Raw genomic sequence first — 18629 nt, forward strand, 5'->3', positions numbered from 1 at the left:
TAGAGAGCCTAGCTTCTAGACACTGACTACACTACACTAATAAGGGATACCTGGACCTGGTATAAGGTGTAAGTATCATAGGTACCCACCACACACCAGACCAGCCTCCTACAAAAGGGAAGCCCACTAACGAGTGAAAGTGATGGGCATGAGTTGGGTGTGGTTAAAATCCCACAGCATACTTACAACAGGTCAAAGCGCTTCCATGCCGACCTAAAAATTATGACATTTAATGACTCAGAGGCAACTCATGTAGATTAGGGACACAAGTACAGAGCTTTGAACAAACTGCTCATAGAAATCGGCAGCCAGTGCAACTGAGTTAAATGGAAGGAGATGTGATAGCGTTTAGTAAGACCCAAAACCCACAGTCAGGGGGCCTTCTGCACCAGTTGCAGTTGATGGATCTAATAACAGAGAAAGCCCATGAGCAAGGAGTTGCAGTAGTCTAGTCTCGAAGGTGAGTGCACTCACCAGTATTTTCATAGCAGAATTTGAAAGATGAGGCGAGATCTTTCTAATAATATTCAACAAACAGAAACCTGTGGAAATCACTTTGTTAATAGGAACTTCAAAATTGACTTGCTTATTCAAATGAATGCATTACAGGCAGGAGGCACCAGAATGGAAGAGGGCCAAGGATGGCTGGCCACCAGTCTGAATTCAATAAAGTAGGATCACCAAAGACCACGACCTCATCTTATCTGCGTTTCTGATTTAGGGAGTTTTCTCTCATTAACTTTGCAACTTCACCAAGCCATGTCTAAAATTGCTTATGCAATGACCCCACATCACCATCTAATCAAAAGATTATTTGGATGGCATCAGCATATGCAAAAAACTGAATCAATACGTGGCACCGAACAAGAGGCGTAGATGTTGATTGAAGTGAGGCTTAAGGCAGAACCCTGAGGAACTCCAACCTACATGGAATTAAAAGGGAAGCGAAAATTGGTAAGACTTACCGCCTGTGTTCGGGCCGTCAAAAAAGATGAAATACAATTATGGACTGTGCTTCTGACAGCAATGAATCATAGCCACTTTAACATGATGTCATAGGATACGGTGTCAAGGGCAGCGGCCATTTCAAGCAGAATCAGAGCTGCAAAACCTCCATCATCCGATATAATGGAAATGTCTTTGGTCACCTTTACGAGGACAGTTTCAGTGCTCACTTTCACGCAGAACTCCGATTGCATAGCATGAACAATGAGCGTTCAAGTAAGATGGTCAATAGGGGGGTTACAACGGATTCAGTGACTTTGTCAATCATAGGTACAAACTGCCAGGCAAGGGGGAATGCCGTTTATTACCTTATACTCAAGTTTGTGTAATGGTGCTAACCTAGTGCTCTCCTTTAACAGTTTTTGAAGCAGTTTCAGGTCTCATCGGTAGGTGGGGAGATGCTTATACGTTATGATGGAAAAGAGTACGCACACTAGGCTTAATGCAACCAAAATAGAGACAACCATAATCTTTCCGATTACATATTTCATTGTTTCAAAAAATGTCCATTCTGTTTTAGAGTACAACAGGGCTATTAAGAATTACTCGAAGTTTGATGACTGGTACCTGTGGGTGCAGATGTACAAAGGAACTGTCTCCATGCCCGTGTTTCAGTCACTGGAAGCCTTCTGGCCCGGTTTACAGGCAAGTAGAAGTGTTCACAAAATGTCTGTTTTAGTATAGAGTACTGTGGTTTTCTCTAAAAGGCTTTGCATTAGGGTTGCACAGTACCTTTAATGATGCATCTTTAGGAGGGCTCGTCAATTAGCTTAGAACTGTGTTTTTTCTTCGCCCCATCTACCAGTCTGTCGTGGCAAGCACATTTCAGAAAGGCAGTTAATGCTGTATCCAGGTTCATTTGGGGCTGCATTTACCCTTGTGTGCGCCCAGAATGTGAATTTGATATTTGCAAGTGATAGTTTATCCAATCTGCACTAATCCTGAAGGTAACAGCTATTGGAACATGATTTCTTAGCCGAAGGCAAATACTACAAATATACACATGAGCTAAATTCAGACCAGAATAGTTAACATTTCTACATCTAGACCCCACAGGAGCATGTGTCATCCTGGTTGGCCCTCTGTTGCGCCCCATTATTAACTGTTTAATTTCTACCATATTTGAATTTTTCTCCTCCTTAGAGCCTCATTGGTGATACGGACAATGCCATGAAAACATTCCACAATTACTACACTGTTTGGAAGCAGTATGGAGGTCTGCCGGAGTTCTACAGTATCACGCAGGGCTTCACAGTTGATAAACGTGAGGGCTATCCTCTCCGGCCTGGTAAGTAAAATATTAGTGTCTGTTAAGCATATTTTTGGATTCTGTTGACTAACATAATTTCTGTTTCCGTCCAATATTAATTTGTATAGTTACCAGATGAATCCATGCCACAGTGGGCACCATGTTCCCTTTTTGGATTCAGACAGTCCATTTTGTTCAATCAAAGAAAACTATGAAAAACTGGAACATGATGCTCCAGATTAGTGGCTCCGTGCCCTGCCCTTCTTCTTTTCCAGGTGTTGGAAATAGGGTGGGTTGGTAACCAGGGTCTAAAAAGGTGTAAAGAAAACAATTGTGCCACATAGAGTTCTGCCAGCACAAGCTTCTCTCCCTGTGACTGAGCCCTCCCACCTACACATGCTTCGTCAACCATATGCAGTTTTTTCATCCATCAAGCAACGCTCCCTCAAAATTATAACTTATATTGATTTGTTATTTTAAGATGGCACTTCCTTAAAAGAATATGTTTTTTAACTGTTCCTGTTCATAATGACTAGGACTAAAAAATATAACTTGCTTAAAGCATTCCATAAGGTGCAGTAAGCTCCAAGAAGATAAGCTACATAAAGTTTCCTGTTTATCTTGCTTAACCTTCATCCACTGAATTCCTGCCTATTTGGCGCTGGAATTTATCCAAGGTTGCTCATGAACGGTAACGGCCCCCAGGTTTTGTCGAATAAAGGTCCTGTACCAAATGAAACTCTAGACTTGATGAAGTCAGAAGCAGTCTTATTTTGGTAAGGGACTTTTGAATGGGTGTAACCATACATTTCAGATATTGGTTACATGGCCATCCCACTGTTCTGGGTCTCCAAAAAAACAAAAACTATTTGAGAGGGAAACTTCACCCTCTACTTCTCGACTAAGTAGTGGGAGGCTTGCATATATTTTTAGACATTAGTGTTTTTTAATCTTTACTTGTGTTTGTCATTGTTTGTATTTGCAATTGTGTGAAAAGGCCATGTCTGGGTTAGGTTTAATTCATATTTTGTTTTCACCACATTCAAATTTCTTTTCTCCAGTAACACGGTGCTACTCCATCCTGTATACAACTAGGTGCAGGACGACATTGTAGGGCTCCAGGGGTCAAATGTTGGCCCCAGAAGCTCCATAAAGCTGCTGTTATCCAGGGCATGCCAACAGTGAACCAGTTTCTGTTCTCTCTTCAAGCATTCTGTTTCAAGAATACTTGGAGAGATAAATGCTATTGATTAGATGCTGAATAATGCAGTAGGCTAACCTTACAGGTAAAGTAGTTTGCAACACTGATGTATGTGGAGCGCACCCCCCATCGGATGTCTTCTTTATTCACATTACTGGGGATTGTCAGGATGTCTTCTTTATTCACATTACTGGGGATTGTCAAGCAGGGTGAGGTACGGATACCTCAGATAGGCAGGGTCAACGGGATCTTGTATAGAGGAACATGTTTAGAACAACTTATGTCCCTGCCCCAAACATTGTATAGCTAAATGGATGTCCTGAAAGAAGCCTACTGGGACCTCTTGGTCGTGACTGAGACATAGCTTCACAACACCCTTTACCTTGATCTCACTACTGCCTTCTTTTAAGTATATATTTTACTTTGTTACAAAGAAATCTTTTTATTCGTCTGTAGGCCACCCAGGACAGGGATGACTATGACAAATACCTTAATGTTTGCCCAGCTTCCTGTCCATAAGAGCATAATCATACTTGGTGATTACAACATACATTTTGACAGTTTCACTAGCTGTGCTGCCCACGACCTTTGAATCTTTGTCCCCATCACACGTTTGACTTCCACTTTACAAAGCTGAACAGATCTTTGCATGGCACACATCATGGTCCCCTGCCCTGAGTGCCCCGCTGCAAGTATCTGGTATCTTGTTTTTTTATTTCAGCCCTAGTCTTACATTAATCTAGTCTGTGCGTAGAGCTCACACATGTAAAGTCTTGGACCTATCCTGTAAGTGTTGCTGACAGTGACCTACTAAGCCTGTTATGGGTTTACTGGGTAAAGCAGTGTAGCGTGTTTTGTGAAATAATAGGTGAAACCAGATCTTTTTTTTATCTGTCACTGGAGTTGATGCCTACTGCCCCATGCGTGTAAAGTTCTGCTTCAATGAACGAATCCAGATCTTAGCACCAACTCCCAAAGTCTGTGTGTGTATGTGTTGACTGTGTAGTCCATGGATTGTGTGTTTGAGTGAGTAAGAGAGGCAAGTGGGATACAATTTCAGTGTCCCTAGCCTTTTTCTGTGCACAAGACTGAGGTAAGGATGTTTATCCAGATGGTGGAATTGTATTCCTGAAGCTGTAAGAAGGAGACCTAGAGACTGAAGTGGCGAAAAAGGGGACAATGCTTCTTTGACAATTAAATGAGGTTTTTTACTTAGAAGAACTGCTGATTAGTGTTTCTGTAGCAATGGCATTTGTTCAGATGGTGGGTAGGATGGAACTGCAGTCTTTCTTGTTCTGATGGATAAATCTACCTGTGGATTCCTCACCTTTTGAATATCCCAATGTGCCAGCATTCCACAGAAACTTTTCTTCATCGCTCTCGACGTCGACAAGGATGTCATAATGCCACAGCTCCGCACGTGACTCAGTCTTACATTATCAAAGCCATAAGAACCCCTCATTGGTGTGCTGACATCTGTTCCCTTTTTTCTGCCCCTTCTACGTGTAATTGTTTTCTGGTAGCTCTCGAGTTGCATTGTAGACTTTCTTCAACATTATTTTCCAAAGTAGCTACTTTGTTGTAGGAAAAAAATATGTCTCCCCAAGGAAGTTGGGCTTTAAGCTGTGCAGGGAATGCAAGAGTCATATGTCCATTACTGACCCACATGACAATTGCCTTTGGTGTTTGAGTTCAGATCACAATGTTGAGACCTGTTTGTCATCTCAAAAGAAGATCCCAAAGGCTTTAAAGGAGTGGGAGGCAAAGCTGTTTATAGCCAAGGCTAAACAAGAAGAAAGAGGTCATTAAAAAGTCTCAGCCTTGGTCAGAGTTGCTAAATCCCTACTCTTTGAAGTCATCAAAGAGAAAGCACGGCTCTTTGAATAATGATTCTCTGACATTGGGATCTCCAAAATGACAGAGGGTAGAAGGGCCCTCTCAGACATCGCCCTTGAGCCGGCTCCGACTTCACCACTTCCTGATCTGGAGCCAGAAGCACATCCTTTGCCTTCTGCTATACCTGCTCCTTCTTCACAGGAGCAGAATTATCCAGCATTTCAAGCTCCAGGGACGGATCCCTTGAGTGTCCTGAATGCTATGTATGGTATCTTTGCCAGGGCATTGACTCCATCTGGTGCTGGCCCCATGGGTCTGCTGTCTTTTTCGTTAGGTAGGTTTCCCGGGGTCATGCCAGCAAGATCCATTCTTGCCATTCGTACCAATGCCTCTGGTGTCCTGGCCTCTTCCAGCACTTAGGCGGTCAACTTTTCCGATTGAAAAAAGTTTCTCAGCGCCAATTAGGCCTTCACCGGTGTCAGCTAAAGTGGCTGCGAAGTGATGTCATTTAACTCCAGCACCATCTGTTCCTTCGGCTCATGGTTCCAAGTCCCTTGCACGAGGTTGGAGTTGCCGGAGCTGTTGCCGAAGTCACCAACACCGTTTCCAACCTCACCAACACTTGCTGATGTCATGACTGAGATCTAGGAGAGAAGTACAGAGACTTTGGGAGGAGGATCAATATGCCTGGGATAGAGACGATCCCGAATAGTGGGAGTTGTCAATTGTACACTGATTTTTAGGAGTCGGACATAGCAAGTGAGCTAGATACTTCCCCTGATTGGGAGTTATTATCTCCAAAGGGTATCCCTCCACCTGAAGTTTAGTCCTATCATTCTGTTATAAATAAGGCAGCAGAGATGTTAGATTTGTCTTTAGCCACAACTGAACTTAAGTCCAATCTATTAATGGGGATATTGCATTCATCTTCTTCTGAACCATTGTTACCTTTTAATGATGCGTTGGCAGAGCCAATATTGGAGATTTGGCAGAAACCTTTGACTTCTGCTGCTGTGTCTAGGCCAATTGCAAGAAGGTAAAAGCCGGCTCCAGAGAGACACATTTTTTTTAATCTCAGATCCCACGCCTGAGAGTGAGTTTGTGCAGGACTCATGTTCTTCAAGGTTGACTCCTGGGTCGTTTCCTACTTCAGCTGCTGATAGAGAATGAAAACGGATGTAACAGTCAGCAAAGTAGGTTTTTCTTCATGCAGTAAGGCCTTAAAATCTACAAATGAAACATGTTTGTTAGGTTGTTACCTGCATGCTTTGATAGACTTGGCTAAACTGATAGTTCCAAAATTGACAGAAGATACCTCTGAATGATGGGCAGGATGCTGCACACCAGGTCATTCAGTTAGTTCTGGACACTGCTGTCTTTGTGGCAAGAGCAATAGAGACCTCCGTGGTTTCCCAGAGGCATGCTTGGTTAAGGGGGTCTGGTTTTTCTCCTGATGTGCAAACAACCTTGTTGGACCTTCAGTTTGATGGGTTGCAATTGTTTGGTTTGCAATCTGACTCTGCTTTGGAAAGAGGGAGTAAGGCAACAGCAAGATCTTTGGGCCTGCAGTCGCAACTGAAAGTTTGTAGTCAGTTTTAAAAGTTTAGAGTATTCGGAAGGTCCTTTTCCTTTCAAGGAAGAAAACAATGTCAGCAGCAGTTGACACCCCTCTATAGAAGCCACAGAGGGCGGATCCATGAAAGGCAGCAGGGAACTGCCCTTCAGCCTTGCTCCTCCTCTACCTCTCCGGCTAATGTCTCAGGAAAGCAGTCTTTGTTCTGTCATTTGGGAGCATGCTTTATCTGTGGGAGGGAGGTTGATTTATTTTCTACAGCAGTGGAGGTCCATTACATCGGCCCTTTGGGTGTTGAGTATTGCAGAAAACGGATATGCCTTGTCCTTCCCTGAGTTCCCCTTCCTTCTCCTCCCCAACAAAGTGTTTGTTAAAAAGAACATCTTCAGTTACTCCTACCAGAAGTCCAAACCCTACTCCTAAAAGGCACAGTGGAGTTGGTTCCATAGCATAAACGGGGTCAAGGATGTTACTTACGGTATTTCCTGATTCCCCAAAAAGATTGGTCATTTACGTCTAATCCTAGACCTCAGAGTTTTGAATTGGTGCCTCAAATAGAAAAAATTCAAAATGCTGACCCTGGCACACGTGCTTCTTGCACCGGACAAAGAAGACTGGATGGTTTGAATCGTTTTGCATTGCAAAACATGTATTTTAACATCCCCATTTTGCAATCGCACAGGAAGTATCTCAGCTTCACAGTGGGGTTGCAATATCACCAGTTTGCGGTCCTTCTGTTTGGTCTTACTTCCTTGATTCTTCATGAAGGTGATGGAAGTGGTCGCAGCATATCTCAGAAGGTGGGGAATACGAGTATTTCCTTACCTGCCCAAAGCCATATCTCCAGAGTTGATGGTGTATCACTTGCAGTTGACAACTCAGTTGTTGTACGACCTGGGCTTTTCCATAAATGTGCCCAAGTCTCATCTGGAGCTCTCAGCTTACACTGTCTATAGGGGCAGTACTTGACACCACAGTGAATCGTGCCTCCCTTCCCCCTCAGAGGATTAAAGACATTCAGGCTATGATTCTGATGTTTCAGAATGGAGAGATCTTTCCAATCTTGAGGGTCTGATTGCTTCTTGCACTCTGTTGGTCACCCATGCACGTTAGCACATGAGGGCCCTTCAGTTGTGCCTCCATGGGCAGTGGTTTCAAAACGATGGAGATCTCAAAGAGTTAGTCAGAATCTCCAGAGACGCTGCAGCAGATCTTCGATGGTGGGGTGTGGATGGCAGTGTATCACAAGAAAAGCTGTTTTGTCCTTCACCTCCGGTGGCCACAGTGATAACGGATGCCTCCACTCTGAGGTGGGCAGCAACATTTGGGGGATGTGGAGATCAAAAGAATTGGGTCTCCAGAGGAACAGTTGTTCTACATCAGTCTGGAATTGCGTGCGATTTGTCTGGCTCTCAAGGCCTTCCTCCCTTCTGTTTGATGTCCGTCAGTGCAGGTCTTGACAGACCATACTACCGCAATGTGGTACATAAACAGGCTGGTGTAGGGTCATATCTTCTCTGCAGAGATGCTCTATGACTCTGGTCCTGGACTCAGGATCATCAGGTTTGCATCTTGGCAAATCACCTGGCTGGAGTTCTGAACGTATGTGTGGACAGTCTCAGCTGATGTTTTTCAGCCACTCACAAGTGGCTTTTCCATCCGGAGCTGGTGCTAAACATCTTATGGCTATAGGCGATAGATCTGTTTGCCACTCACAAGAACATGCACTGCCTGTCATTCTGCAGTATCCAATGCAGGGAGCATTGGGGGACTTGTTTCAGTTGGACTGGCGCTCCCAGCTGCTCTACGCATTCCCCTCCCCTCCCCCCATACCCTTGATTCCTCGAGTTCTGAATAAGATTTGTCAAGACCAGGTCCAAGTAATTTTAATAGCCCCGATTGTCCAGGAAGGGTGTGGTACACAGACCTACTTCAACTTTCATTGGCCCTCTGCTTCATCTTCCTCACAGGAAAGACTTCCTGCAGTCGCAGGGACAGGTTTTACACCCCCACCTCCAGAGCCTGCACCTACATGCCTGGAGATTGAATGGGGCAACCTGAGTTCTTTTTCTCTCCCCCATGATGTGGTGGATGTTATATTATCAGCCAGGTGACACATCATCAAGTCAGTGTACGTCACCAGATGGGCTAGATTTGCAAAGTGGTGCGAGCAAAATTCTATTGACTCCTTAAAAGCCTGTTCGTTGGACATTTTACGGTTTGCGCTTTCCCTGGTGCAGCAAGACAAATGTGTATTCTCCTTTTAATGCCTTCTAGGATACTTCTGTGGGTGTGGACTTTGGTCTTCCACTACATTTGGCACTATTAAGGGAGGTAGTACTTTTCAGTGAAGGCAGTCCAGTCAATATTTGTTGGCTCAAAATGGGGGAAGGCACTAAAATCTCTTTCAAAACCACCATCTTGTGGTGTTTACATTTGTTGTACAAGTGACAAACATTACCCTTGCTAAAGGAAGAATGATGGGGTTTAGGAAAACTGCTGATATTGTCTCCATTTTTAAAAACAGGAAATATAACAGTTTTGGATTGCTTGTGACCATCTTTTGGGAAAATGTATTTTGTGGTAGGATCCAGACCTGGATTACAACTTATAAGCTTTTAATGCGACAATCCATGCAAGGTTCTACAAAACATAACATGTATTTGTAAAGCGCACGTTCACCCAGAAGGGTACCTTGACGCTGAATAACAGATGTTTATTGTTACCAAACTCAATGGTACTCATTTTATCAACCTCAGATGGATGAAAGGCGGAGTGGACCTGCCAGGATTCGAACCTGTGACCATGAGGTCAAACACAGGCCCCTACAATGGATGCACTAGTCCACTAAGCCACCAGACCCGACTTCTGGAATGAGCAGTATACAAATATCCAGTCCTTCCTGTTATTTGCCATTGTCATTTGTCATTGTTACTGGGTTCTGCCCATGTTACCTGCCCAGATTTTTCGATTTTTTTGATCTGGTTTTTGCCCTTTTTACTGTGGGTGAGCCTCACAACTTGTGACTCACTCATGGTAAACACACAATAAGAGGACTGTTCATGTTTACCACTAATGTCCACCTTTTAAGATAAGGTCACTGTGATGCAACAACTGTAAGTGGCACTTAGCTGGTTACACTTGTGAGGTCTGCTTGTGTGACACTACTGGCGTGCACAGCCTGGTAACTGCACACAGGTAGCCTGGTGCAAAGGGGACTCTGCAAGGTTAGATATTGAACTTGCATAGGCCTTATAAATATTAGTGTATATTCATAAGGGAAAGTTAGTGTGGTTTACTGTCTTGTCTACAGTTAACATTTTATTATAGACATAGGGGGAAATCTGCCTTAGAGTGCAGTTTCACTTCCCTTTAGCCTACAAAGTCCAGTGACATAAAAATGGGCAAACTATTTGTTCCAAGATCAAATCTGCAAGTATCAAGAAGGTATCTGTACATCTTATGGGTCATCCAAAATTGTCATACTTCTCTTGCTCAGCTCAGGATCAGAGCCCAGGCATTCGTCACCCTGCTGGACCAAGTTAATTACACTACTCTCCAGAGCAGGAATACAACCTCCTCACACAAATGGAGCAATTAACAGTGCTTCACTCAGCTACTGGGGAATATGAGGTTGGGAGAAAACTCTGTATCCATCAATTAGCTGTCACGCTGTACCGGGGATGGGACAGACCAAGCTCCATGTACAAAGGAGGGAGCCCAGACCTCTTGAGCCAACACAGGAGGGGCCTCTTCTCTGAAGTTTTGGTGGGAAAGGCACTGGCAGTGATGTCAGCAAGGGGGTGGAGGTGAGGCCCCTAGAGGAGATGTGACCATCCCAGCATGCTGTGCAGGGTGGATTGGGACAGGGGTGTAGAAGTGATGGGGCACCCTAAGGTTTTTTAATCTTTATTTTTTCATTTTCTCCTAACGCAGAAAAAACAACCAGGCACATGATCCATAAAAAGCCTGATAGGCTTATAGATATTTGATGAAATGCAAGTGTACAACTTGAAACATGCTCTGAATTTTGGCACATCATGGTGACATCTATCATGGCTTGAAGCAGAGTCCTCCAGCAATCTTCACATTATGCTGCTTACTTCACCCCTCAACCCCCCACCTTGTCCGACTAAGACCCCTGTAACTCCCAGAGCCACTGTCATCAAGACTTTCTCCCTTCATTTCCTATGAAATGTTCACACAGCCCTCCCCACATTTCTAGGTCTGTCTGCAATTTGTCATCCACTTTCACCCGCCTGAGATGTATTTCTTCCACCAGGGACCACTCGGAGACCTCCCAGACCCACAGAGCCTCACCAGGTGTCCCCACTCATCGAAGCAATGGCAACCCACCTCCGGGCCAGTACTGGGGCCAACTGCAGTAAGCAATATGAGATCTTGCGCTTCCCGGACCTAGGTATATTACCCAACAAGAAACGTTGACATCGCAAAGTCGTGGTCCTGCACAATCTTCCCTCCACCTCCCACTATAAGACCCCCACGCCATGCATTTCTATGCCAAGTGCATAAAGTCGGCTTCTCCCATCTTACATCAGGGGCAGGAGGAAGCGTGACCCACATCGTCCCTGTGCAACTTCACTCTCTCAATTCCAAGCAAATACCAAGGCTGGAGCTTTTGCTCTGCAACGGGAATGCAGCGCCTTCTAGTCGCCAGTTTTGTAGCTGCAGTGTACGCAGTCTGAAGATGTTTAAGAAAGAAGGACGTGGAATCTTCGTAGGGCAGTTTCTCATTGTTGTGATAATGTGATTTTTGTGGTCACGGCCCTTTGGGGGTCAAATGTAATGTTGCCAAAGGCATTTCCACCAGCCTTCTGTATCTTGGTGAATTACTGCATAGTATTATGTAGCGTGTGTGTAATAAATGTACTTTTTCTTTTTCAAAGTAAAAGCACAGAGTGGACAATCATTTATTAAGTGTTATTATTTTGTGCCAACGAATGGTGATTACTACCCCACACCATCTCCTTTGAGTAGGTCTTGGACTGCTCTGCTTCGCTACTTTGAGAGAGTCAAACTCTACAATAAGATGTTTGGTTCCCACTAAAGGGGGTAAACGTGGACTCATTATTTGTGCAGCCCACACAACTAATGGACCATTTCCTTACAGTCATGAATTATTTACATTCTTTATTTTTTACATTTCTCTAACTGAGCAGTGCATTAAATGAGTTGCATAGGGTACGACTTGCCAAGATTATATGAGCTTGGGTACTAGTTAGGGGTTAGTTGAGCTTTACTTTTTTTTTCTTTCATGGCACTTCCGCCCGTTTATGCTTTCATCCCAGTGGTTATTTAGCCAAGGAATCACAAATTTCCATGGTTGTGCACCTGGGATGGACCCTGGATCCATTACGTTTTATCATTCTCTTCTTAGTCGGAAACGGTTTTCATGTCTGGATGTTGAGGGCTGTATCAATCTTCAGATTATTGTTTCAGATTGTGATATTCTTTGTGCTAAAACACAAGACCGCTTATTATCTCTGTTGGACTGCAAAAGATTCTGCACTGAGTCAAAAATAGTAATAATGACTCTAAAAGCAAGGTTCTAGTAGCAGGGCTTAGACAACAGTTGAAAAGCGCGATGTTGTTCATTGGCCAACAAACCCAGCAGAATATAGAATTTGTCTACTTGGGTATCTGGTTTTCATCAAGAAAATATACAGACCATATAATAAAGTTTAAATATGTGGTGTTATGCTCTGTCACATCTGGCAGAATTGCTAGTGCAGTGACCTTCATTTATGATGCCAAATCTCCTTCTAGAGCATTATGTAGCACAAAGCTTTGGAGAAAATACAAGGAGAGGATCTTTGCACATTTGTTCAAATCTAGCATGGGTGTGACTGTGGAGCGTTTTTGATGAACATGACCCATTTGCCAGATCTCTGGTAGTTCAATTGGTTATAATATGGCACCTCTGATTCCAGTACCGGTGGTAGGGTGTCCATCTACGAGAGTATGGCTAAACATTGTCATATCCATATTTTGCACTTAACGGTCTATCATCCCGCAAGTTTGGGTTAGGTTGCTGGCCAAATAAGAGGAACGGACCAAAATGGCTTTCAGCTTAGTGCTTGCTCATTGCAATGTTGTGCCTGTCTCAGCACGACTGTTGCATCTACTTATTTATCATAACCAGTCATTTAAGATTGTCAGTGGGCCTTTCATCCATATCATGGCTACTCTTTGCTTAGCTAGTACTAGGGCCTGTGCCACCAACCTTTTAATTCCCTTCAGGATATAGGCAACATAACCCGGTAGTCTCGCACCTGGTGTTGGTTGAATCACATAAACCACCATATTAGAAACACTTTATCATATGCTCCTAGAATTCCTGAACCAGTGGGCAGTACCAAGCAAAATATATGAAGCCAACCTGTTTGTAGTAACATCTAACACAATCTGTACTCACTTATACATTAAATCTTTGTTTTGTATTTTCAGTCAGGTATGCCGGGAATGACTCAGTCAAATCCTGATATATGTAAATATGTCAAGTGCAGTACTGGTCCTACCCTCTGATTACTATGCAGTGGAATAAATTCCTCTATCCTGTGCAACGGTGCAAGGTGTGGGTGATTTGCTCCTCTGAGTGCTGGCACCTTTTTTTCAGCTGTAGGGTAATAACAGATTGTGATCTGACCGGATTGTCCAGGTGTATATCCGCTTCTGGTCAGTCGTCCGGTGCAGTTTTTGCTTACCCCAGTTGACTCCTGCATCTATGCAGGACTTTGTTCTATGTCTCCTACCATTCAATATAGTTTCCAGCATACTATCCAATATTTGCTTTCTCTTGTCTATTAAATGTGGTGTATGAGACAGGGTGGTGCCAATACTGTATATGGCAAAAAGAGCACGTGCTGCCTAAAGGTAAACTGCCAGATCTGGTACCACCATAACCCTTTTATCATATGGGAGAGTTGATATTCCCCATCCTATTCTGGGTTCTGTCCTGGCCCATAGGAAGAGTATCAGAAGTGACCAAAGGGTGACAAGTACTTGGTATGGTGTAATGCTACCCTTTATTAGGGGAGTCAGTCTTTTGGCTACCACTTTGTCCAGTGTTTTGTTGTCCTCATTTATGAGGATTGAGGGCAATAGGAATGACACAGTGTTTTTATCCTTTCCCGTTTTTTCAAAATCATAATTATTGCCTCTTGTTTTGGCCTTGGGAGGGCCCCCTGTGTCAATGCCTCATCATATAATTTCTGTAGATGTGGCGCAAGTTGATCTTTAAGTGCCTTATAAAACTGTGAGTAACCCTAAGTGCAATTTAATTTCCGCTAATGATATAGGTGCAGATAGCATTTAGATAATGTTTTCTGTTTGCTATGCCTAGTGATTATCTGGAGGCATATATGGCCTCATTTAGAGGTTTGCAGATGGGTTACTCCATCACAAATGTGATGGATATCGGGTCCGTTGCATTACAATATCTATATGCTATAATGAGATCGTAATACAGCTGACGGGATCAGTTGTGGATGGAGCCGGGGAGGGTGGGTCTATAAAACTAAAACACAAAAAAAAAAAAAAACGTACCTGCCTTCAGGCTCCACTGCAGGCACAGGCTTCCTTTGGACAATCCTAATGCTGCTCTCATGCCGCTGGCAGCATGAGAGCAGCATCCGGATTGGCCTGAGCACCCTCGGTTTGTGCTCCCAGGCATATGGGATCCTGTGCCTGTTGTCTCCAACCCGGCAATGCAGCTCAGGTTGGAAACAGCTTAGAGCGCATGTCGGATTAGCCGTACTGAGATGGCCGGCCAAACCCATATGCGCATTGACAACAGTGCATTAATATAATATAATTACTTTATTTCGGCTAGAGCCATAAAAGCATGGTACACACAAATTACGAAATAAATAATGTCATAAAAGAGACAGCGTATTTAGCAAGACATATAATCTTGGATAAGTAAATCACAGTTCGTAAAGGTAGCTAATAGAAAGTTTCAAAGATAGTTTTAAAAAAAAAACATTGAGGATAGACGCAGGCAATTAATTTTATAACTTTAAGTTCTTAGCACCAGTAATCATTATGTCATAATCTAAGCCCTCTTCTATATACCATTGTGGTAATTCTATGCCAGCTGTTGAGGTGGATTAAAAGTAACAACACTATTACAATCTCAGTTTTCAGCCAGTTTCCGTAGTGAAAGAATTTGATCTGCATTACTAAGAGTGTCCCTGGATCTCGCTATCCAAGCGCTGTGTAAAAAAACTAGCAACTGCAAACACTGGCTTTTCGCATGTATCACCCATTAGTATGTGAAGCGTCTCCTGATGTTTCAGGGAGCCGAGGCACCTGCATAGGGGAATGATCCACCTCCTCCTGGGCTTTGAATATCTTGGGCAAAAAAATATAAAATGAGCTATAGATTCTATTTCCGCCTGACAAAAAAGGCAAAAACTAGTTGCACCATTGTCTTTTCTACAAATAGAGGTGACGGAATTCAATGGCAAGATCCCTAGTTTAAATTTGATAAACAGGGTTTTGGCCTGGGCTGGATATATGCAATCCATGCAGTGTTCAAACATGGTTGAGCACTTGTGCTGTAAAATTTGCTCCGTTCTTTTGCCTATCATCTGGTCTTGCCAAATCTGAATTAATTCCGCCTCCCAGTAGAGATGCTTTACATGCTGTGCCATGCTTCTCGTTATGCTTTGTGGGGTCCTTCATATCTCCTCCATTTTGATCCAGTAACACAGATCCTTTATAGCCAGGGGATTGATACAGTTTTATCAGGAGATAATAGCTCTAACATAACTACCCTATAGGAGCCCAAATGCTCAGAAGACCATAAGCGCACCCAATAAAGTAATGGCTTCAGTGCAATTGTATGCTAGCAGGTAAATGTAACAATAAGCGTAAAAACGTATTTTCAGTCGATGAATCGCAGTGACCCCAGAGTTCCGCACCGTAGGTTTCAGCAGTCACTGCTGCAGTCTTGTATACCGTAAAAGCTGGATAAAGAGCCCCCCCCCATTGAGTTCTTGATTTTTTTCTTCCGATTGCTATAGAGCGCTGATAAAGAGTAGCAGAACTTTTTTTTGTTTGCGGGGTCCAAGATAGATTTTCTGTTAATCTTATACCTAGGTAATCGAATTGCCTGACTTGCTGTATGGGAGCAACCCCTGTAGTCATTTCCCTCCTAAAGGATTTGTGTGGTTTTATTGCCATAAACCTTCATTTTGCTGGGTTGATTTAGAGCCCCCTCTTCACAGAACACCACAAAGGAGTCTAGTTCATTTTGTAGTCCCTTCGGGGTTCTTGATATCAACAAAGTGTCATCAGCAAACATAAGAATTGGTACAGGATTCCCATCTAATTTGGGGGCGTCATGATTGCACTCAGCCAGCTGGTCCCCTATGCCATTTATATAAAGACTAAACAAGGTGGGGGTCAGAAAACACCCGTCTGACCCCTCTCGCGATGGGGATTGGGCTAGCTAGGTTGCCCCCCGTGGGTCCTCCTAACTCTTGCAAAGGTGCCTTCATGCAAATAAATTATTAACCTTAGAAGGTCGCTATCCAGACTGTAACCACCTAAAACTTTCCAGAGGAGCTCCCGTGGGATTAGATCAAATGCTGCCTTCAAATCAATGAAGGCGACATACAAGTAATCTTGTTTTAAATCCAAATATTTCCAACATAATGATCTGAACCTAAACACTTGGTCCACTGTGGGTCACCCGTTTCTTGAATCCTTCCTGCCAGTCAACAAGAATCCGATTGTCATTGATCCGCAAATGTAACCTGGTTAAAATTTGTTTACAAAAGACCTTTTGACTGATGTCATTTAAACTTATCGGTCTGTAGTTCCCTGGAGAATCTCTGTCCCCCTTTTTGTAAATTGGGACCATTATTGTTTCCCGCCACGACGGCGGAATACCCTCTCCCCTCAGAATAGCATTACTTAGGGTGTTCACGTAAGATATCCAAACCTCTCAACGTGACAAATACATGTCTCCCGGAATACTGTCTGGACCCGGGGCTTTTCCCTTGTGTAGTGGTTTCAGAGCTTGGAAGGTTTTCTCCATAGTAAAGTCACCCAGATCAAAACTAGAGCAAACAAATTTGTTGCTCGATTGGTCGTTGTTAGTGCCCTCAAATGATAGTTGGAGTGCCTTGACGCTGTGCTTTACCCTGTAAAGGTCTTAAAAATGGGTTACCCACTGTTAAGGTTGAATTGTGGGGCTGATCTCAAAATTGGGGGGGGGTCTTTCCTGTCTACCACCAATTTCCAAAATATATTGATATCCCCCTCTTGCAGGACGGCAGTTATTGCAGACCACTGCCCCTCGTGCCCGTCATCCCCCATGGCCCCGCCCTCTAGAAAAATAAAACATAAAAAAAATGGTTTTGTTTTATTTTTCTAGTTTTGCAGCTGCTGCTGCTGGGGTGGGGGAGTGGGGTGACACTCCTCCGCCTTAATGGAGGAGCTCACGCTGGACGGGATATCTGTCATGTTTGTGATGGAGTAACCCCATCCGCCAAACTCTAAATCAGGCCCTTAGTTTAGTAAGATAAACCAACAAAAAAAAAAACACTAATATACTGCAGTTATCACCAACACTCTCTCCTGTTTCATACCAAATTGTTGATATGTCCCCTGGTCCTCTGGGATGGCATTGTAGCCCTGCTAAATTCTTGCTGGCATCTCTCCCTCGCTGTATTGATGCGCCACAGCATTTTACCCTGAGAAATGCTATTTCTTTGTCCTCCTTTGCTAAAGTCATTGAGTATTAGATTTTTCACAAAAGAAATGCCACAGACGTGGACCTACCATTGCTATCTTCTAAATCTTTCTATTCTTTATAGCTCAGTCTACAACTATTTAGAGGCACCTGCCTGTTTGGAGATGCACACTACCCATATATAGACCTTGAGGATTTCTTTGACCATTGTATACATACCTGAATCTGTGTTAATATCAAAAATAATTTTGCAGTGAAGGCACCCAACTCACGTGTGAACACCAAGTCGAGCAGCACTGTCTATGGGAACAGCCATACTGCTTAAGATTTGAAAGTACAGCCAAAAAAGAAGAAAGATCATGACTGTCTAGTTGCTACCTTTTCACTATGGAAAGCTGGCCCTAGTCAAGTAATAGGAATAATTCATCCCTAAGGGTTGATAACACAAAAGTAAGCCAAAACAGAATTAGGCTCTATTGGAATAGTGATAATCCATATGATAAATGTCACGCAATAATTATCAACATCGTATCCAGTTTTTGAACCACTGTTAATTTATCAGATGGGCCAACTTAATAAGGTATTAATCATTTTGTGAAACTCTTATAATAGTAGGTCTAAAACTGTTTTCCTTATTCACCTTTTCATCTATCAAAAGGACTGAGTACAAGACGTTGGGTGAAAGAAAAACAGTAACATTGTTGCTAAAAATTCTGGATTACTTAGCATAGGAGTAGTTGCATTTCTTTAATTTCTGACAGCTAATTACAAGTGGAATAAGAGAACGGCAAAGCGTTAAAGAATGTCACCTACTGTTGGATTCCTGCGCAGGTTTATTCTGGAATTCCTCAGCTCTTGGAATGTTGGTTTTAAAAGGCTTAATCAATAACTATAGAGACCCATAAAATCTAGACCCTTTTCATAGGTTTGAGGTGCTTGAAAAGCACTCCAGAAAAAGAAAAGAGATTTTCTCTGGCACTGATGTACTTCCAGTGGATTCTTTCCTCCATGATTTCCAACTCTTGACAGCATCACTGATATG

At 43.2% G+C, this 18629-nt stretch overlaps 1 protein-coding gene across 2 annotated transcripts in view; it reads left to right on the forward strand.

Annotated features, from left to right (window-relative positions):
* EDEM2 (ER degradation enhancing alpha-mannosidase like protein 2) overlaps window positions 1–18629 on the forward strand; it is a 551481-nt gene that overhangs the window by 388342 nt on the left and 144510 nt on the right. For both annotated transcript variants that reach the window (XM_069243891.1, XM_069243892.1), the window contains exons 8-9: window positions 1526–1650; window positions 2149–2293. In XM_069243891.1, coding sequence (XP_069099992.1) covers window positions 1526–1650; window positions 2149–2293 — 270 coding nt within the window. The remainder of the gene's footprint in view (window positions 1–1525; window positions 1651–2148; window positions 2294–18629) is intronic.

Source organism: Pleurodeles waltl, chromosome 7, assembly GCF_031143425.1.
Source record: "Pleurodeles waltl isolate 20211129_DDA chromosome 7, aPleWal1.hap1.20221129, whole genome shotgun sequence".
In the NCBI taxonomy this organism is placed as follows: domain Eukaryota; kingdom Metazoa; phylum Chordata; class Amphibia; order Caudata; family Salamandridae; genus Pleurodeles; species Pleurodeles waltl.